Source organism: Thrips palmi, unplaced genomic scaffold, assembly GCF_012932325.1.
Source record: "Thrips palmi isolate BJ-2018 unplaced genomic scaffold, TpBJ-2018v1 HiC_scaffold_10, whole genome shotgun sequence".
Taxonomy (NCBI): domain Eukaryota; kingdom Metazoa; phylum Arthropoda; class Insecta; order Thysanoptera; family Thripidae; genus Thrips; species Thrips palmi.
In genome coordinates, this window is record NW_023144621.1 from 8732461 (window position 1) to 8751652 (window position 19192).

General features: G+C 39.0%; 5 protein-coding genes across 12 annotated transcripts; 2 read left to right on the forward strand and 3 right to left on the reverse strand.

Annotated features, from left to right (window-relative positions):
• Positions 1–1090: 1090 nt before the first annotated feature.
• LOC117654192 (probable C-mannosyltransferase DPY19L1) lies at positions 1091–4647 on the reverse strand. 3 transcript variants are annotated; one of them, XM_034400426.1, is made up of 14 exons: positions 4439–4647; positions 4229–4341; positions 4010–4147; positions 3720–3934; positions 3481–3538; positions 3261–3392; positions 3023–3175; positions 2731–2943; positions 2440–2645; positions 2148–2340; positions 1950–2073; positions 1683–1845; positions 1475–1606; positions 1091–1390 (listed from the first exon to the last, which is right to left on the reverse strand). In XM_034400426.1, exons 1-14 carry the CDS (start codon positions 4485–4487, stop codon positions 1234–1236), a joined length of 2046 nt encoding a protein of 681 aa, XP_034256317.1. In that variant the 5' UTR covers positions 4488–4647; the 3' UTR covers positions 1091–1233. The 3 variants fall into 3 exon arrangements, with proteins under 3 accessions (XP_034256317.1, XP_034256316.1, XP_034256318.1); XM_034400425.1 differs by having other exon boundaries at positions 2148–2352; positions 4439–4646; XM_034400427.1 differs by lacking the exon at positions 2731–2943 and having other exon boundaries at positions 2148–2352.
• A 292-nt stretch (positions 4648–4939) lies between these two features.
• Positions 4940–6547, forward strand: LOC117654197 (cytochrome c-2). The gene is made up of 4 exons (XM_034400437.1): positions 4940–5024; positions 5479–5542; positions 5797–5938; positions 6040–6547. The coding sequence occupies exons 2-4, from the start codon at positions 5504–5506 to the stop codon at positions 6183–6185; spliced, it is 327 nt and encodes a 108-aa protein (XP_034256328.1). The 5' UTR covers positions 4940–5024; positions 5479–5503; the 3' UTR covers positions 6186–6547.
• LOC117654190 (DNA-directed RNA polymerase I subunit RPA2) lies at positions 6535–11608 on the reverse strand. The gene is made up of 18 exons (XM_034400419.1): positions 11419–11608; positions 11174–11311; positions 10903–11097; positions 10583–10822; positions 10158–10483; positions 9797–10053; positions 9598–9708; positions 9323–9525; positions 9023–9238; positions 8455–8940; positions 8264–8365; positions 8077–8189; positions 7827–7965; positions 7587–7743; positions 7380–7505; positions 7179–7306; positions 6885–7049; positions 6535–6809 (listed from the first exon to the last, which is right to left on the reverse strand). The coding sequence occupies exons 1-18, from the start codon at positions 11485–11487 to the stop codon at positions 6600–6602; spliced, it is 3381 nt and encodes a 1126-aa protein (XP_034256310.1). The 5' UTR covers positions 11488–11608; the 3' UTR covers positions 6535–6599.
• A 35-nt stretch (positions 11609–11643) lies between these two features.
• LOC117654193 (rab GTPase-binding effector protein 1) lies at positions 11644–16414 on the forward strand. Of its 6 annotated transcripts, XM_034400429.1 has the most exons (15): positions 11644–11776; positions 12078–12162; positions 12297–12416; positions 12509–12649; positions 12733–13019; positions 13559–13669; positions 13755–13824; positions 13910–13996; positions 14080–14342; positions 14500–14645; positions 14738–14831; positions 14932–15086; positions 15177–15300; positions 15387–15614; positions 15690–16414. In XM_034400429.1, the coding sequence occupies exons 2-15, from the start codon at positions 12102–12104 to the stop codon at positions 15855–15857; spliced, it is 2055 nt and encodes a 684-aa protein (XP_034256320.1). In that variant the 5' UTR covers positions 11644–11776; positions 12078–12101; the 3' UTR covers positions 15858–16414. The 6 variants fall into 6 exon arrangements, with proteins under 6 accessions (XP_034256320.1, XP_034256322.1, XP_034256323.1 ...); XM_034400431.1 differs by having other exon boundaries at positions 11669–12162; positions 14083–14342; XM_034400432.1 differs by having other exon boundaries at positions 11671–12162; positions 12733–13007.
• Positions 16415–16794: 380 nt separating this feature from the next.
• On the reverse strand, positions 16795–19158 carry LOC117654195 (GATOR complex protein NPRL2). The gene is made up of 8 exons (XM_034400435.1): positions 19024–19158; positions 18831–18922; positions 18597–18753; positions 18356–18485; positions 18139–18275; positions 17952–18049; positions 17528–17828; positions 16795–17406 (listed from the first exon to the last, which is right to left on the reverse strand). The coding sequence occupies exons 1-8, from the start codon at positions 19129–19131 to the stop codon at positions 17242–17244; spliced, it is 1188 nt and encodes a 395-aa protein (XP_034256326.1). The 5' UTR covers positions 19132–19158; the 3' UTR covers positions 16795–17241.
• Positions 19159–19192: the final 34 nt, after the last annotated feature.

Here is a 19192-nt window from a genome sequence, read left to right on the forward strand (position 1 = left end):
GCGGCGGGATGCGCGAGGGGCATGGGCGAGGGGCTGGGTGCCGGCGGCGGTGACGTCAGCTGTAGCCACGTCACGGGTGGCCCCCGCCCGCCTAGGGCCCCCGCCGCACCGCACCCCGCCACGACGTGCATCGGAACACAAGCGGCTTTAGCCTCGGCTGGAAAATCTCGCCATCTCGCAGCTCATTCGGATCATCCCTTCCACTCGTCGTCGTCCTTCAGCCCTTCCCCCGCCGGCACTGAGTCCGGCCCACGGCATCCATCTACCGCCAAAATAACTGCTGCCCCGAGGAAAAACCTCCTCGGATGGCAGAGATAAGCCGGGCGGGGATGGTTTTCAAGGCCCAGTCCAAAGTTTTCTCCGGGAGGGCGAGGAGGGGGTCAGTGATTCTGCTCCCCAAATACGAAAGAGCCGCTTCGCCAATTAAGAACCAGCACTCGTTAGCCGAAGTGGCACATGAACACTTTAAGGTGCACCGCGGGCTCACCGACCTTGCATACCTTGCGCCATTGGAGTGCTCCCCACCCCCACCTGCACCCCGGCACCTGCCTGCCACGACACCCTGGCACCCCCCGGCTCGCCGCGGCACCACGGCCAGCCCTCAGCCGTCCTCAGCCCTGCCCTGCCTGCCTTGCCTGGCCTTCCTGGCCCTCCGAGGGTAGGGCCGTTGGAACATGGCCACCAGGTTTACCCCCACCACGACGAGCAGCCGACCGCGACTACCGCTACCTTACCCAGTGCCCCATTCACCTAACTTACTTCGCGCCGCGCCCCTCCCCTCGCATCCTTGGGGCAAGGGGCGCTCGGGCCCGCTAGGGGCCCGCGGGTCGGTAGGCTGATTTCGAACAGTGCTTCAGTGTTTAGTCTCTCTCGCACCCCTGCTCCCTACGGAACGCCCCATGAGTGCGGGAGAGACAGAGCGACCAATGAAAGCAGTAGCAGGAATCAACTCGCAGCGCGGCAGACAGGGCAGGGCACGCCATGGCGACAGCCTCAGACCGGCCGATGGACGCCGATAGTCGGCCAAAGGGGAGGGAGTCTAGAGCCAAAACACCCAAGAGTGAAGTAAGGGAAGAAAGGTCCACAACTGTAATTTTTTTACTATTGGTGCTGGAAACCTCTACGTTGAAGTTTATTTTTGTTTCAAATCTGACTAAGATACAATTGGTATTTTGGAAAAATAATACTGTTGCAAACACTTTTTTTGGATCATCTTAAATTTACTATACTATATTACCTGAGGCCTACTTTCAGGACAACATATTCTGCATTGAAGAAAACACGTTCAAAGGGAGAAGCATCATTGCTGAACAAAGTGGGGCAGAGTGGAGGCCTCTTGGTGTTCATTGGATCTTCAATGTCCCATAGGTCTGTCATCTTGCATCCTTTTCTAGAATTTACACAAAAACAGTTCAAGTTAAATAACTAAAAGTTGTTTTATGCAACTTAGAGTATAAACAAAGTTAACTCATACCTTGGTTGCATGTGATCAAAGCACTTATTAGCCTCCAGAACAGCAAAGTTTGCACCTAAACGCTTAATAGATTCAAATGCTTCAGATGGAGTCTTCCGACTGAACAGAGAGTACACTAACAAAGTGCGATTTCTGCAAATTAATCAGTCTGATGTATAACACAATCAGAAACTTCTAGAGCTCCATTCATAAACAATATTTTAATTACCTCATAGCTTCATCCTCATAGTACGGGTGATTTACTATCGGACGCCCCGTTGATAGAAGAATACTTGCCATTACAGGCATAGGACCAGCAAACACATCACTTGATTTAGTTTTCATTTGCACCCATGTGAGGAGTTCCTCCAGAGGGTAATTTGAATACTCTCCTGTGGCAAATTCATTTTAAAAATTTAAAGCTTACAAATTAATTTAAAAACACTAAAGAATTTACAAAACTAAAAGGGAAAGTAATTTGTTTGATTTAACGTACCCTCAATGCTACGCTGTCTTTTGATATTATCTATTCCTGACAGGTAAATTGCACAAAAGATTATCAGCAATGTAAGATACTCCAAACTTTTTTTCTCTCTTAAAATTTGGATGGAGTTTACTGACTGTAAGTAACCAGACACCTATTTACAACATGTTTCAGACTAACAAGCCAACCTGATACATTAATCAATCTTACCTCTTTTGATGCAATGAGGGAAACTAAAACACACATTTGAGGAGTTAGAAACAATTTCAAGCGCATTGCCATCATGGATAAAACAAAGAAAGCGATAAGAAGGCAAGTGTTGAACACTATGGCTGGTTCAACCAATTTCACTACGTCATTTAATTGCAATGCGTTTTGGTATCTAGGAAACAACAGTTTCTTTCTAAAATGTTCTCTAAAAAATTTAAAAAAAAAAAAAAGTTACACACATTAGTAAGAAATGGAAATCCAGATACAAAAAGTAATCAACTATACAGAATACCTGAGGACGGCCAAAATGTGGAAAGTCGGGTTCCAAAACACCAACAACAATGCTATCAGGACAAGTGGAAGAAGGAGGGATTTCATGAGGCCCACACCATAAGACCAAGGTAATCTTTGAAATTCTGGAGCACAGGTGTACATAAGTGTGTGGAAATTGTCTGAGTGTGGGAATATTTTACTCAGAAAAATCTTTACAATGTGTGACTGAAAGAAATTAGTTGCCATAAACACAAATTTGAAACCAAAAACTGAGTGTAACCATCTCAAAAATAAACTAAATGTGACTCACATCATTACCAGTGCTAGGAAATACAAGTTTCAGAACAATTGCAAATGCAATTATGCTAATAATCTTGAGCACACTTGTCCAGGCAAATCCCAAGCTATTTACACTCCCATCACATATTAAAAGTACCCAAGCTGATGTAAGAATTGCGGACAGAAAAGAAAAACATAACAGTGAATTTCCTCCCAGCCCAACGAGTGCTAAGAGGAAGCCAGCCTGGAGGGACAACAAGCCGCATAAGACACACAATACACCAACAAAACCCATTCTGAAGGTTCATTTAGGACATACTTACAGAAATCCAAGCCAGGATTTGGGACAAACAGTGTCTTTTAATAAATCCAAAAGCATATATTGCAATTAAAATGGCAATTTCACAGGTTAATATAAATTGCGAGAATTGCCAAAATAGGAGACTAACAAATGAACTGAATAAAGACATTAATCCCTGAAAAATAGAATATGAGAAACCAATTTGTTGTCATTATTTGTCCAGCATCAGATCATTACATAAGTTAGTAATCATGACCAACCTTCCAAAAACTTGGCCTTGGCATTGTCTTTCTAGAATCTTGTAAGATTGAACTAATTAGGGCGCAGTGAAGTAAAATGAATGGATAGGCAAAGCTTTCACGTAAAGGTGGTGTCCACTGAACTCGAGTGCTCTGCCATACAAGAAAGACAAGACCATTAATTGGAAGAGACAGAATAATTTCCGAATAACATTTTCTCACACCAGAATTCAAAACAGACCTCAGTATGGTTTATGAAGAAAGATAGAATGGTTAGGCATCCACCAATTTGAGATCCACTGCAATTTAAAAAAATCATACATTGACAATTTTCTACGTAAAATCTGAAAATTGAGTGCAGTAAGGAAGAACGTATGCAATGTACATATAATTTTATTGTAACCTGAGATGCAAACAAACTTAATAAGTTGAGTAAGAGTATGCAGTTAAAATCTGGAATAATATTTGAGTGACACAAACCTTAAATGAGATCCAAAATAGTATAGAACGAAAGCTGTAATGCCAGCAAACATCCATACAACTTCCAAATAAAACAATATCGGTTCTCCAAAGCCTTCACAACTCTCTACTGGTGGCAAGCCTTCCCCTCGGTGAATCATGTAACACTGCTTTCCATTCAAGCCAAATGTTTTGACACCCAGATGGTAAATCCTCCACAAGCCACCAATCATGGCCTATGTGACAAAGAATCAAAGTTTGCACCATAGCAGAAAGGGCAAGGCAATTATTCAAATTGAAAAAATAGTTACCTCGGGGTAAATATTGAATTTATGCAAGGCATTGATGGTATCTGGGTACTCGGTCAAATTGTCATGTGTCAATTTATATAAACCATCTTTGAAGGAATGAGATGTAACTATTCTCTTATAAAATGAATAGTACAGGCCCTAAAACAAGTAAAGTTGTTAATGACATATCAATTTAGATGACACAATAAAAGTCAAAGTGGAAAAGAATTGCAAATGTACCATCTCAGAACGAAAACACATCTCTCGCTCAATGCTTGATAGATGAGAGAAGTGACGATCATTTTCATAAAGTGATTTCACATGGTAATAATGCAAAATACCCACAAGGACACCTAAAGGGACCAAAGATAAATAATATAATTACATTTCCATTTGCAGTGGAAAAAAGAAGTAATAAAATAGAAAAGCCATTGACAGAAATGTGGTAACCTATGATTAGCATGGATGAACCTCTCATCTGATAATCGTTAGAAGACATTTTCAAGGTGTCATCTTCATCTATTTCTTGATAAGGATTTACCAAAACCCGTTGGGAAGTTTACATCCCACTCGATCCTTTTCCATTGAAGCGATGGGACAGCAACAGCACTGCACCCCTTCCAAACATCACATTCAAACAATTCAAAACAACACAACACAACGTATATTTCTCTTCACAAAGTTTTGGCCGCTATAGTTTTCATAGCCCCGGTCCGAAACCCGTTGCATTGTGGGAGCGAAAGCAGACGAAATAGGCGTATAAGAAGAATTCACATTTCCCAAATAATCTTGATAGCTTTTCAATATTAAATTTATAAGAAACTAAGGCGTTTCGCCAATATTCAGCATAAGTGTGCTAAATCACCACGTGCTACGCTTCCAGTAGAGTCTAGAAACTAGAGTAGAGCTCCTTAAAAGAGACTATACTCAGTCATGTGACCCGTTGAACTTTTATCGATCCGCAACCCAGTTTTCTCATCCGTCTTTCCAACCCGTGTTCTCACGAGTAGCCGTCAGTCGTCTGACTCCTTCGCAGGTAATTTTTAGTACCTAAACCTTTATATTCTCTTTTGAGCTGTCTTATTCTCGTCTATTTTGACGCGAAATTTGCTTTCACTTTCAACTTATCCAATTTCGTTTTGGTTCAATGTAATATTCTGAAAATGGTAGGACTTTGCTACTTGACTGTCGCCCTTGGCCTTGATTGGTTAGTTATAACGTGGTGTAAGTCCTAAGTCCTGTGTGACATTGGTTCAGTGAACGCATATCGTCCTCCTTTTCTCAGGACAAGCCCTTTTGATAGGCGGGTTCAGTCTGTGGGGGAATTTAAATTTAGAGACTGATCCTTGGAGCTGACGCAACTTTGGCATTGGTCCAACGAGACGGGTGCGAGGGAGGCTTCTAGCAGTGTGCTAGAGCTTGGCGCGTGCAGTTAGTTCGAAGTTAAGGAGTGATAGTTGCTGTTCATCAACAGTGGTCTTCCCTTCCAGATTTGCGTCTACCTGTAACATAACAATGGGTGTTCCCGCTGGCAACGCTGAGGTTGGCAAGAAGGTAAGTGGATACTGTGGAATGGAATGTGACCCCTAATCAGCACTTCTGTCAGTCTGACCTCTAGAACATTCCCCATCTCCTGCAACTTATAGTGCAGTGAGACTGTTTTTACCTTTCAAGTTCCCTCTACCATTCTGACAGTGCTTTTGCTCTGTGTATTACTGTCTTTTCAGATGGGTCCTGTCATTCTGACTTCATAGCCGTTATAACAGGTGCAGGTGTGATATACTAATGGGTTCTTTTCTCTCCTTTAGCTGTTTGTGCAGAGATGCGCACAGTGCCACACAGTTGAGAAGGGAGGCAAGCACAAGGTTGGACCCAACCTGAATGGTCTCATTGGCCGCAAGACTGGCCAAGCTGCTGGCTTCCCCTACACAGATGCCAACAAGGAGAAGGGTGAGTCAATCAAAAGAAATCTCTTGCTTCTAATACAAAAGCTACCAGTGGAGTGTTCCTTCTGTGTACCCATAAGCTAATAAGTCTTGTTCTTTCTGTAGGTATTACCTGGAACGCTGACACACTGTTCGAGTACCTGGAGAACCCCAAAAAGTACATTCCTGGCACCAAGATGGTGTTTGCTGGTCTTAAGAAGCCCCAGGAGCGTGCTGACATCATTGCTTATTTACAAGAGGCAACCAAGTAGATTTTTAATTACTTTAAACTCATTGTTATTTATTTCTTAGTAATTGAATTCATCCTGGTCATTTGGCTCATTGACGATTCTGAGACCATGGACATTGTTAATTGTGGTCTGCCAGTTGATATTGTGAATGAATGGCCGTGGAAGTATTTGCACATTGTGTGTCTTGAAATTAATCTTAGTTGTACAAATGATCTTGGCTGAGCCAATTCATGTACAGGCCCTGGTGTACAGGCAGTCTTACCAAATATGTGTAATCTCTTCAAAGAAATGTACATGAGCAGTTGTAATTCTGCAGGCAGATAGCTACTGTATGATTGATGGATGTTTCTTTCTGAGAAATACAATAAAATCATCAATGAATAGTTTTATTTCCATTCCACTTAATTTCATTATTTGCACTATTTTTCTAGCTGTTTATTTTTCTTCACTCAACTCCATTTTTAAATTTATATTCATTGATACCATTTGAGCAACCAAATACTTGTAGATGTGTGGGATTTCTACAGTAGCCACATCACCCTTATCTTCACACAAGCGGCAACGCAGCACTCTTCCAGAGGCTGCAGCGTCAGACAGTCCAAAGTAAGGCCCCAGCAATGTTCCACAGATGCGACAAACTTTGTGCTGAAAACAAAATACATCATGTTAAAGGAGTATCAAGCTGAGCAAGAGACTTCAGGTTGCCAACTAACTACTCACCTTAGCCTTGTCAGAACAATGAAACAATCTGTCTTGTAGCAAGAATGATGCTCCATGAGACAGCAATCCGTCACGTTCCATCTCTCCGAACCGAACGCCACCACCTCTTCTGCGACCTTTGACAGGTTGATGAGTAACTGCATCTACAGGTCCTGTACTTCTGACCTGCAAAACAAAAACATATACAATATTTATGAATACCCAAAGCCCTTTCTCAGCTCAAAGATAAAAGACATCACCATCTTACTAATAGATTGACGGAAGAGAAAATTTTGAAACAGAAAAAGTTCTTACCTGCCATTTGTCGGAGACCATGTGACGAAGTCTTTGATAATGAACAACTCCAAAAAAGATGGATGCATTCATTTCCCTACCGTCAATGCCACTGTACATTTTCTCAGTTCCGTAGTAATTATAGCCAGCTAAAAAGAAAGCCTAATGTTAAAAAATTCTTTTGCATAGACAGAACAATAAAAAGTTTACAATGATACTGACCAGCTTCCAGAAGCCTACCGCAATAGTCAATAGCAGTGTCATCTTCTGTAAAGCGGAATGGTGTGGCATCCTGGACAAACCCATGTACTGCTGCTGCTTTACCTGCCATAATCTCCACCATCATGGCTGAAAAGTGAAAAAGGTGCTTTAAAGTGAAGGTGAACCAAAGCTACATGTGCTGGAAAGAGTCAAACAACAAAAACTAACCAATAGTCATTCGAGAGGGAAAACCATGAGGGTTGAACACAATGTCTGGTACCAGGCCACTTTCTGTGAATGGTAAATCCTCTGAAGGCCACTTGGCACTTAAGATACCCTTCTGACCAGCTCGACTAGCGAATTTGTCACCTACAGATGGATTTCTCTGAAAGTTAAAGAACACATATGATACTAAAAAAATTACAACCTGGCAATTTTGTGTAGATGAGTAAAGCAAAACTTAAATACCTGAACTGTGTAATTGATGTTGGCTTTTGCTGGTTGACTGCTTGACATTGATCCGCATTGTCTCACAGACTGCACCCAACCTTCTTCTTTACTTTTATAATAAACAATATGAAAGTCTTTCTTTTCATTATCATAATAGCTGAAATTGAAATAAATTGAAATTTGACTTCCATGCTTTGGTTACATTTACAGATGATTATTTCAAGATAATTGTTTAAGTCAATTTAATTCTAAAGAAAAAGAACCTTACCAGCAAATAGGGGTGAATGCTGTTAGGCGAGTACCAGGGTATACCAAGCCATCAGCATCAAGATATTTAGGTAATTCTTTATTGTCAGGGTCTCTTGCAAAATATGAATCTGACTGTAAAACAAAAATAAATAGATGAGTTTCAAAGATTAAAGACACCGGTAACAAAAAGGAACAAATTTACTCACAGTAGGAAGCTCATAAAAATCAGTCTTTATCATGGAACCTGCTGCCAACCCTCGCTCCAGAGAGGCCTTGTTCACAATCATAGCATCTTCCATATCATACCCCTACATTTAAAAAAAATTCTTTTTTTATTTGGTTTAAACTTTTAAAATGAATGATTTTTCAATAATAATATTAAAACTCGACTACTTACAGTGTATGAAATAACAGCAACAATTGCATTTGTTCCCATGCCATAGTCATCCAAGCTGACCTCATCATAATGTGAAGGCCTAAAGAGTGGAGAAGTAGGGGTCTGGAGACGATACAATTTAGTTTCGGCTTGTATATCAAAGGTGTGACATGGAGTTCCCATGGTTTGTTTACCCATCTGACACTGGTACATGTTTCTGGGACTCTGATTCAAGTCAGGCATAGGGATCAGACATGCTAAGTTGCTGAGAAAGGCTGTTTTTGAAATTTCCATGTGTGTTGTGCGACCTTTGTATGCTTCCGCAGGTGTGATGCATACATCTAAGTAAACTTGTTCAAAAGTTCCAATGAGTTCAACCTGTTTACAAGCCAAATTAATGACAGGTCGCATCATTCGTGCAGGGCCGGTAAACAAGAAAAGTCCGGGATATTGAGTTCCTTTGCATGATTTCATAGGTACATGAGCTATCTCCAGAGTGTTTGGCACCTGCAATTAGAGAGGAAAATTACATCAACCATTTAAAAACCACTGTAACAAGCATACAAAGGACACCAACAGGATAACAAACCTTTTCACCTTTGATCTTTAGAACTCTGAGCTTATCTACAAGTCTACCAATTGCATTTTGATGAACATGTCCAAGAACTCTACCATCAAGCATTACAACAGAACATTCTGTTAGTGCTGTTGCTTGAGCCACTGGAGAGTGCAGAGGGAGCATTCCCAAGCTGGAGAGAATTGTTGGTATATTCTTCACAAGAGCAGGATCTGGGTTTCTTGTTACCTGATTTAAAGGAGACACAGCAAATAACAAGAAAAAACGTAGAAAAGTTTCCTTGAATTCTCTGATGTTGACTTGGGCACTAACCTCAGTGTCTCTGGAAAGATGGTTAAGTAAACCACAGGGAGTTCCATCTGGAGTGTGTACTGGGCAAATAAAGCCCCAAGCATCAGGCAGCAACTGTCGAGCTTCTGTAGTACGCATTTCTTGGAAGAAGGAGCCTCGGTGAACAGCCCGAAAATGGGACATGTATCGCATTCTGTTAATATTTTCGACAACAATTGTCAGTCCTAAAAATACCAGTATTTATTTTTTTAAATTTAGATAAAAAATGAATCATTCTTTGTTCCATTGCTCAATACCTTTGTCTTGCGGGAGATTTAAACCACTCAGAGGTATGTTGCCAGTAGCAAGAAATGTTGATATGCTACTTTCCAAAGTTGATACCTTCCGGAATTGATTTTGAAGCTCAGCTGAGGGAAGTATAAATATTTTCAGGTAAAATGAGAACATAACTGAAAGACTAAACAAAAAAGCCCTGCTGTTTAATTTTTAGCTTACCAGCAGTAAGTTTTAGGCCAGCTTTAGATAAGTCTCTTTTTTCAATATTTAACCTTAGGTTTGACAGAGATCCTTGAAGGCGTTCTTTTAAGAGCTGTAAATAAACATGACCACCAAGAAGAATTTCTTGCATCATTACGCCATCTACTCCCTCAGCTCTGCATTTGCCCTGAGCAAAAGTGAGTAGTTTCTGAATCATCATAACAAGCAAGTTAACTTTGTCCATATTGTCATCTAGGTGAATGCAGACAGTTTTCCTGCAAATTCAAGGCATGAATAAATTTTTATTTTAAAGTTCTTTTAAGTCAAAATGAAATATTTCCACGCATAAGTGATGCAAAAGCAAGGAGTTGTTACAAACCTTAACACATGCTCCGTAATTGCTTGGTCAGTGGACCAAGCAGGAAGATCATAAAGAAGACGAACACGAAAGTTGCTCCCAAAATATTTGACAGCATCAGCATGTGTGTGTACATTGCTATCATGAACTTGACGAAGCATGTTCAAAACACAACCCTTAAAGTATAAGTCATCCTCATGCCCTGCCATTATTTGATCATAAATAAATTCATCAGTGACATCTGCCAGGCACTTTATGATAAGGACAACAGGGATGTAATACAGATTACGTCTGAGAGCAATTCGTAACTTTGCAGTTCCATCAGTAACATAATGCAACGCATTGTTCTAGAAAAGGGAAAAAACATTTAAATGTCAGTGCAAGGATTTTTTTTCAATTCTTAAAATTATATTAAAAACATGGTATTTTGTAAGAAATTAACATACATTACTACTTTCATCCTCCCTGACACTCTTGAGCAAAATACCCATATCAGAAAAACAGGCATCTTTCGCCCGCCAAGTTGAGCGGGTGACTGCAATGGGATAGTTTCTCCTTTGCTGCAGGAGCATTCGGATCAATCTTTCATGACCTTTCACAATAAAATATCCACCCCACTCATTTTCATGCTCTTTGTGGGAAATCAACTCTTTTGGAGACATTTTGGAAAGATGACAAGCATCAGACTAAACAGAAAAGTCCCCAAAAAGCGCATTAGACACAAAAAGGAACTAGCAAAAATTAAAATTCTTTGCATACTCCATACCTTAAGCATGATTGGAATTTCCCCAAAATCTTTCTTGATGGGACTTTGTTCCTGGCCATTTATCCACCACTTGAGATGGCCTACAACACGTCCCTTGTATGTGGTAGCACTCTGACGACATTCCGTTGGATAGATTTGAGTAGACTTCACACCAATAGTTCCAGAGGGGACAGCAGGCATCAATATTTTACACCCCTGCAGAAAACATTTTTTAAGAGCGATTGCATTCTTTTATTTAATAAATCTTTTTACGCTGATTACAATAACGAACCTCAATACTCAGCTTGATAACATCTCCACCTTCAAGTTGGAACTCCACTGGTACTAAATCATTAACAGCAAGATCTAAGCCTGACTTTAGCATAAAATTAAACGAATCTATGTGAGGTTGTCCGAGGGTCTGTAAAAACTATAAAAACCAAAAGTGGTATTATTTGTTTTCCTTCCACATAACAACACACTACACCTATGATCTGAGAACAATTCAGATTAATGAAAATTTACGGAGGAGTGTACCTTGTTTTGCTTTTCTGGAATCTTCCCAAAGCCACTGTACAAATTTTTCAAGGAAGGCACCTCAGGCATTTTTAATGTCCTTCAAAACCTTGCAATCTTTAGAAATTTATGCACCATGCCTTCCCTTTTCTACAACGTGAAATTTAAGGTTAAAGTGTATGGTGTCGTTATTTGCAGTCTCCGTGCGGATAACGTCATGGAAGAGAGAGGAGCAGGGCATATGCGGAGTCGTTTATGTTCGCGGATTAAAACCTCAAATATTCTGATGTGTTGTGATCTCTTTTAATCGAATAAGAACATTTTAATATTTTCACATCTTCCACATCTTGGGGCTGCTTGCCTCAGAGAGACTGCACGAGTAACTGAGGGGATCTGTCTGTCTGTCACTTATCATCGTCGTCGTCAGATGATAGTTTCCTCTGCTGGAGAGAGTTCTATCAAATATTTCTACCAATTTGGACTGATTTTTTAATATAAGGGGTTTGATATGATTTTATCTGACACTGATTACTTAAGTATCATGTTTGCCAAATCATGTCGCTTGAAACAACATTAAAAGAATTCCACTGCCACTGATTGGGCAGGTCTAAGGTTAAGGTGTTTACTGAACAGAACACAGGGGCCCTTTCTCATGGCATTACCTATGCTTTTCTCGGTAGTTGCTTCTCTGTTCCATTTGTAAAATGTGTGAATCTGGTGAACCCAATTCTACTGCCACTGTTGGCTCAAGTGAAATGGATTCAGGTGAGATATTGCGTTGGTGCCCCATTTGGGCTGTCAAAATTAGGTGTGGCTAGTCTTTAATTTACGGGCATGACTCACAAGCCCTGTCTTTGACCACTCTGTAGAAAAATTAACTCTGATTTTCTTAATTTTAGCGGGAGATCATGATGATCGGGTGCTGCAGCTGCAACAAAGAATCCTTGAATTGGAGACTGAGAAAAAGGACTTTGGGTCTCAACGTGCTAAGATGAAGAGCCTTATGCTTCAAACTGAAGGTAAAATCAACTCTATTTTTCTGTAAAGTTTTGATAAGAATTTGCCTCTAGTGGTGTTTAATGTTTGATACTGTGATTTTCGATTATCTCAGCTGAAAAAGTTCGGTTGCAATCGGAAATGGATGAGTTGAGGCGCAAACTAGCAGTCATGGATTTAAATTCCAAAAGTGATCTTGAAGAAGAAAAGCGTAAATGTTTCGAACAAATTGCAAGTTTAGAACATCTACTACATGGTGAGTTGAAAGATGTTCTGTTATGTTTGATTTTCTGGGGAATTCGTTTTGAGGACGCTCAAGATGTTGTTTGTTCATTTCAGAAACTGTAGATGAGTCCACCAGCTCCCAAAGTCGCATGGAGCATGAATTGAAGCATCTTCAAGCTGTTAATGAACGTCTTGAAGCAGAACTGGCAGAATGTCGAAAACCTGTGGTCAATTCAATTGATGATCGTCACAATGAACGAGACAAATCTGATCCTCCCCCTATACAAATAATCACACAGGCTACCAAAACATTTGCTAGAAAAGTATTGAGTGAATTAGGTGCAGATTCTTCTTCTGGCAAAGATAGTCTTGAAGACAGTATGAGAAAGGTAAACAAATATGTACGTATCAAGTAAGACCCCTCATGAATATCTCTGCGCAAACATTATATTTAAGCTTACAGCATGGTGTGAAGTATGCATTAATATTATGCTCAGAATTTTCTTAGAGCTTTTTGCCCTTTCGCTTAACTAATTATGGTTGGTGCCTCAAATAATTTTGCGATTTCAATGTATCATGTCATCATTGAGCAGTAGATAAGTTTGCCATTCTGTAGACTGCATATTTTCCCCTCTTCTTTTCTTGATGACTAATGTCATTATATAGTGGCTTTAAGGGCCAAGTCTCACATCTGATTAGTAGAATTTTGAATATGTGCATGTATTGATATGTACGGTGAGTATAAAATATGATGAGACGTCTGTATTTCATTTTGATAATTAAAACTACTAAAACTACTTGCTTGTCAAATAAGTCATAAAAAAATTTGTACTGTAGAAAATTTTGGTTTGAAATAATCTTGTTTGAAGTTTTTATACACTTGGGGTGTTCTGTTTTTTCGTCAATTATTTTAAGCAACTGTATTTTTATTTGTTTAAAGGCTCAGGAAGATGCTGAAGTACTTCGTTCTTTAGTAATTCCACTAGAAGAGGAGATAGAAGCCTTGAAAGAAAAACTACGTGAGGCACATGAAGAGCTTCAAAAATATTCGGTAAAGCTTTAGTCCTCAAGCTTAGAAACTTCATTAATTGTGTTATGTATCCTGATTCAGATTAGTTTATAATTTGTTCAATCAGCAGGGTCTTCACCAAGAGGGTGTCTCCAGCAGGAAAGCTACCGATGCCAATGAATCTGTATCCATTCCGAGTAAGTGTTTAGTGTCATATACATCTTGGGATAGTTTTGGGACTGCCACAGTCTCTAACTTTCTTTTGCTTGGCTTTGTCTGTAGGTAATGTTCAACAAGAATCACTTTTAATGATATCACCCCCAGCTAGTGAGGAAACACGCAGTTTTGGAAAACAAATCACTTCTATTGGTGATTACTTGAACATCATTTGACAGTTTACAAAATATTTTAAACTGTTTTCCTTATAGGGTTTTCTTTTTTTTTTTTTTCAGAAGAGTCATCTGGTAAAGATCTGGAAGTATTCTTAAGTGGTGGCTCAGCAACAGCTCCAATATCATTGACCTCTTGTAACATGTGTCAAAATTATGAAGCTGGTCTTCAAAAGGCGCAACAAAAAGCTAAAGAATTAGAGAAGTCTTCGGAGCTAGCAGAGAGAAACTTGCAACGAGCTAAAGATGACTTGGCAAGGGAGCACGATTTTCGGCAGGAAATGGAAGTGAAGTGGAATGAAAAAAAGGAACAGCACAAAGTTCAGGTATCATTTTATTATGAGAGCCGTTAACGGGCACTGTTGGTCCTTGTTTCAGCAATGTTTGGTGCTTATGTTTTTTCCTGTGACTTATAATTTGTTCAAGAACAATGACAGGTCTTTCTGAATTCAAATGTGTCTTCAATCAACGTATCATTTCCAGGTGGTAGAACTGCAGAAGAAGATTGCTTCTGCAGAAAGTAACCTTCATGATTTGCAACAAGAATACATGAGAACATACCAGACTGTCACCCAACAGATATCTCGATTAGAACCAGAGCGTCTTGCCATTAAGAAAGAAATTGATAGGTTTGTTTCCTCCTTTTTTGTTATTTTATTATATTTTGTTTAATAAGTAGGTCTGATAACTGCAGACTATTAATTGGTCCATATCTTCATAGGCTTCAGGCTGAAAATGAGAAGCTAGTAGGTAAACATACAGAACACAGTCAGAGCCTTCAAAACCAGGTTATCAATCTTCCTGATAGTGTGGAGGTGAGAAACGCTCTGGTCCATAAATTCTTACACCGACGTCTGTTAAAGATTCTAATATTTGTATCATATTTCCTTCTTTTTTCCGCAATGTTTCTATAAGGCCTTGCAAGAGTTATTACTTCAAAGACACGAAGAGCTTATTTCTGCTAAAGTCTGTGCTGAAACTCAACAGAGTGAAGCTGATTTGCTACGGGAAGAGTTACAACTGTTGCAAAATGATTCTGTTCGTTTGGAACAGGAGAAGCAGCATCTTCAGTGAGTCATATTGACCAACTTATCATGTCATTTATTGCAAGCCCTCTGACTAATGCATTTGCTTGTTCACTTTCAACCCTTGTCAACTAGGAAAATAGTCCAGAAAAGTGAAGTTGATAAACAGCGTATTCACAACCTACAGATTGCGGAACGCAAGGCATTAGAACAAGTGGAAGATTTAAAATTGAAATTGGAGAAAGCTCTTCAGAACAATGTAAGTTCGTAAACAAGACTAAAAGATGCATCTAAAAGTGGTTGTTATCTTGAAATCTATTTTTATTTTTTCCTATTAACTTGTAGGAACACTTAGAAGAGACTGCTAAAAAGCAACAAAATCGAATTACCTCATTGCAGCATGATCTAGACATGAGCGAACAGGTCCAAAAAGATTTTGTTCGACTTTCACAATCTCTCCAAGTTCAATTAGAAGGTTTCCGACAGCCTAACACTCAAGTCCGATGGCAACATGAAGAGGATGTTGAAGAATGTCCTTCATGTCATAATGCTTTGGGATCAGCTTCACGAAAGGTATCTTTCAAATATACAATTATTTTTGCCATTGTTATGGCAGTATTGCTAAACTGTGTTTGTTTTTAATTTCAGCAACATTGTCGTCATTGTGGGCGCATATTTTGTTACAATTGTTTATCTCATAAGGTCCCAAGTGGTCCTCAACAGCGCCTAAGTAGAGTGTGTGATGTCTGCCACACTCTCCTTGTACCAAGCACTGCTCCTTACTTCAGCAATGAACCTCCTTCTATTCCAGACTGAAGCATTAGGTGTTTTCAAGTAGATTTTAATAATGAGTAGAAATTTATCAGAGTCAATGCTGTGAAAGTTCAGAACCTTTAAGGACCTATGTCTCCTACTCACTCACTGTCTGATTGTGTTACTGACTGTTGATTCTATTTATGGCGCCTTATTTAAATATTTGACTGACTGCTTGTTGCTTAGTAATTGGGAAACAAGATATTGTATTGTCTGTAATGCTATATTATGATTAATCTGGTGGCATTCTATATTGTAGCGTGTTTCTACAAATGGATAAGTAAGTCATGCATCATCACTCATGCAGTATCATTGTGATAATTTTTGTTGTTAAACCAACCAAATGATCTAATACAGTTAGAGCTATTGTGTCAGAATGATTATAACCTTTACAGGTTGATCTCAACCTTCTCATCAAAGAGTTGTGTTCTTTTCAAAATAAAAAAAGGATCATTGTTTTAATTTAAAATGTATTTCAATGCAATCTTTCTTTGGGTTTAACTGTTCCAAGGTACTTTAAACTACTGTCAATTTTCCAGATTAAAATATGTTCTTATTAAGGATGAGGTTCAGTCACTGCATCTAGTAGCTCTGGTTATTTGTGATTTATGTTAGATACAGGAGTATGTCTAAATAAGATTTAACTTCATGTGATATTACCTTTTTAGTTTTGTGACTCCCAGTCCAGTTATAGACTTTGTTTTAACGATTTATAGAGGTAGTAAGTACTTTTCAAATATCTGTGCAAGCTCTGTATCGCAATGATAATTGTTTAACTGTCAAAATTTGATTTAGACATAGCACATAGAAATGGTTCTCATCCTGCGCCTGCCATTCCTCAGCCATTTCCTGTGTCCTCCATTTTTTTCTTGCAATTTCTTTTGAAAAATTTTCAACTTTATGTGGGTTGTACAAATATCTGAGCAACTTAATTTTTTTTAAAAAACAAGATGTGGTGTTTTCTAGTATGTGATTCCATCCCTTTAGTTTTGAAACAAGTGTTGTTGAGGTTTCCGTATTTCCTTTTTCAATTTGTCTTTAACAGTGTATTCTCTCATTGCCATTTAAAAAGGTCTTCTGTGAAGGATTGAAGTTAAGTATGCCAAACTGGTCACTGGCAGTGCTCCGCCTAAACGAGAGCCGTCTTAGTTTGCGGGCCCATGCAACCTTTCCTAGGTTACTCTTTGGGCACAACACTAAGATAGCTCACACAACAGAATGGGGTTGTTGGGTCAAGAAAAATACTGGATGAATTTTCTTTATTGTTTCGTTATAACATTAAGCTCCGAATTTTAAAAAATTATGTAATATGTTTTAGCTGATTTTAAATTATCTCAGTATAAAAAAATAAATTTATGTATGCTTGAGATTTTATGTGAATTACATGTTATTTCCATATGACCATAATATTTGGTTCCCGATCAATCAGCTCTTCCAACTTCTGAGTGGTCAATGAGTACTGACAGCAATACTCATCCATAGAAAGGAGACCATTGAAGGACTGAGGAGCAGTTGGTTGAAGGTCAGGCTTCTCCACATTACCAACAGGAAACTGAAACATAATTCTTAGGGATTAGGTCATTTCCCTTCAAGTTGAAAATTGAAACATAATTTTTAGGGATTGTGTCATTTCTTTTTAAGATGAAAACTTTACTTGAGAAGCATATTTTTACCTTGTGAATTCTTCGAATGAATCCCTCCAGGAGCCCAAATTGGACCAACTTCCTTTCATTGATTCTCAATGTGTGAGGGCTCAGTCTGATACACAAATCTCGGACTGTAGTTCCTCGGGTCATTGAACAAAACACACGGAAAACATCTCTGAAAGTTGGTGGCTGCCTAGCACAACGAGCAACATATCTTACGCACTCATCCTGAAGGCGTCTATCTTCTGCCAACTTTCGTATTTTAGGAGTGGTAGCATATACATTTGAATATTGAAATATATGTATCATAGAGACAACACCATAATAACTAGAAGGGCAGAAAACAACAATATTAATTATTCCTACTGATGTCCCGTGATAATGTCAATGCCGCTTGAGCAGATTTGACTAAATGCTGAATTTGTATTTTACAAACAATTGTATCCCTTACACCAAGTTTTGCAAACATGCTTTCACTAAATTATTTTCAACATCAGCTTCAGCTGCTATCTTTGCAACATGGTTAAAACCATCGATGTAGGGAAGGACCTAAAAACAAAAGGTAAGAAAACACCCATATTAAATTGTCATAAAATTTGTCTTTTGGGAATATTTTTCAGAAGAAGAGAATGACTTACTTTCTGCGTTGTCAGGTCCCACTGCTCTGCTTGGAAAAGGTCTGGACTCTCAGTAAAAATTGGCACATGATGGTCTAAAACAGGTGGTGGGTCTTGTAAAATGCGAACCACCTTAAAATGGGTGGTCATTGTTCCTTCTGTATTAAAAAATAAAAGTATTATTATTAAAAATAATTTTGACTTTAAAATAAATATAAAAACAACTTAAAAGCCCTACCAGTGAGTGTACACATTTTATGAGAGTTTAAATCTTGCATTACTTGTCGCAACATTTTAGGTAATCGAGCATTCTCACTGCTATGATCTTGCTGAAGAGAGAGAAAGCTGCTTTCAACTTCCATAGCAACCTGAAGAGGAAAACATAATTTGAGGATGATGTGTCGTCTCAATTTGAGACTGACTGGTCTTCCTAAGAGGTTTTTGAACTAAAGCAATATCAATATTTCTTCAAAACATACCAGATAGTCAGAAAACTTCCGCACAACACTCTCATATTGAACTGTGCGAGCCCATGCATCACACACAAAACATAAATTGAAATAATATGCATTTCTTGCATATTTTTTGTCATCAATTTTCACAGGGAAACCCAATATCTTGAAGCCTAATACAGTTCTGCAGAAAATATATTCCACATAAGACGATTTCAATATTTCAATTGAAAAATACACCTATTTCGCTGGTGAACTTACACAGTCAACATACTCCGTTGAAGCTGAGCTTTTGGAATGATATACACACTCACAGATTCAAACGTATCTTTTGAAATATAATTGTATGGAACCTGCACAACAAAAATTGTGTAGCGTCTTTCCAATCACACCAGCAAAGGACAAGGCAAGGCAAATACTTTAAATGGTAAATGGTCAAGAATCAACTCATTACCTGGCAAACAATTTTAGGACCAGCAGTAGGATGGAATACGCTAAGAAATATACACCTTATTGGGCCTTCGCGCCCACAACCCTCATAGAACCTGTCCTTGTCAGTCATTGTTGCAAGGTTAAGTGACGCAGAAGGGATGTATATGGCAAATGCAACAATGCAATAGGTT

What these genes read in the sequence shown, in the direction of transcription:
- LOC117654193 (XM_034400429.1), top strand. Translation starts at nt 12,102, where the DNA reads ATGTGTGAATCTGGTGAACCCAATTCTACTGCCACTGTTGGCTCAAGT. An exon ending in TGAGAAAGGTAAACAAATAT is followed by an intron (nt 13,020 to 13,558) that starts GTACGTATCAAG and finishes ATTTGTTTAAAG; the next exon opens with GCTCAGGAAGATGCTGAAGT. An exon ending in TGAATCTGTATCCATTCCGA is followed by an intron (nt 13,825 to 13,909) that starts GTAAGTGTTTAG and finishes CTTTGTCTGTAG; the next exon opens with GTAATGTTCAACAAGAATCA.
- LOC117654195 (XM_034400435.1), bottom strand. Translation starts at nt 19,131, where the DNA reads ATGACTGACAAGGACAGGTTCTATGAGGGTTGTGGGCGCGAAGGCCCA. An exon ending in GTCCTAAAATTGTTTGCCAG is followed by an intron (nt 18,923 to 19,023) that starts GTAATGAGTTGA and finishes TTTGTTGTGCAG; the next exon opens with GTTCCATACAATTATATTTC. An exon ending in CAACGGAGTATGTTGACTGT is followed by an intron (nt 18,754 to 18,830) that starts GTAAGTTCACCA and finishes TATTTTCTGCAG; the next exon opens with AACTGTATTAGGCTTCAAGA.
- LOC117654197 (XM_034400437.1), top strand. Translation starts at nt 5,504, where the DNA reads ATGGGTGTTCCCGCTGGCAACGCTGAGGTTGGCAAGAAG. An exon ending in ACGCTGAGGTTGGCAAGAAG is followed by an intron (nt 5,543 to 5,796) that starts GTAAGTGGATAC and finishes TCTCTCCTTTAG; the next exon opens with CTGTTTGTGCAGAGATGCGC. An exon ending in AGATGCCAACAAGGAGAAGG is followed by an intron (nt 5,939 to 6,039) that starts GTGAGTCAATCA and finishes TTCTTTCTGTAG; the next exon opens with GTATTACCTGGAACGCTGAC.
- LOC117654192 (XM_034400425.1), bottom strand. Translation starts at nt 4,487, where the DNA reads ATGTCTTCTAACGATTATCAGATGAGAGGTTCATCCATGCTAATCATA. An exon ending in CAAGGCCAAGTTTTTGGAAG is followed by an intron (nt 3,176 to 3,260) that starts GTTGGTCATGAT and finishes TCTATTTTTCAG; the next exon opens with GGATTAATGTCTTTATTCAG. An exon ending in AAATCCTGGCTTGGATTTCT is followed by an intron (nt 2,944 to 3,022) that starts GTAAGTATGTCC and finishes TTGTCCCTCCAG; the next exon opens with GCTGGCTTCCTCTTAGCACT.
- LOC117654190 (XM_034400419.1), bottom strand. Translation starts at nt 11,487, where the DNA reads ATGCCTGAGGTGCCTTCCTTGAAAAATTTGTACAGTGGCTTTGGGAAG. An exon ending in ATTACGGAGCATGTGTTAAG is followed by an intron (nt 10,054 to 10,157) that starts GTTTGTAACAAC and finishes TTGAATTTGCAG; the next exon opens with GAAAACTGTCTGCATTCACC. An exon ending in ATCTTTCCAGAGACACTGAG is followed by an intron (nt 9,239 to 9,322) that starts GTTAGTGCCCAA and finishes CCTTTAAATCAG; the next exon opens with GTAACAAGAAACCCAGATCC.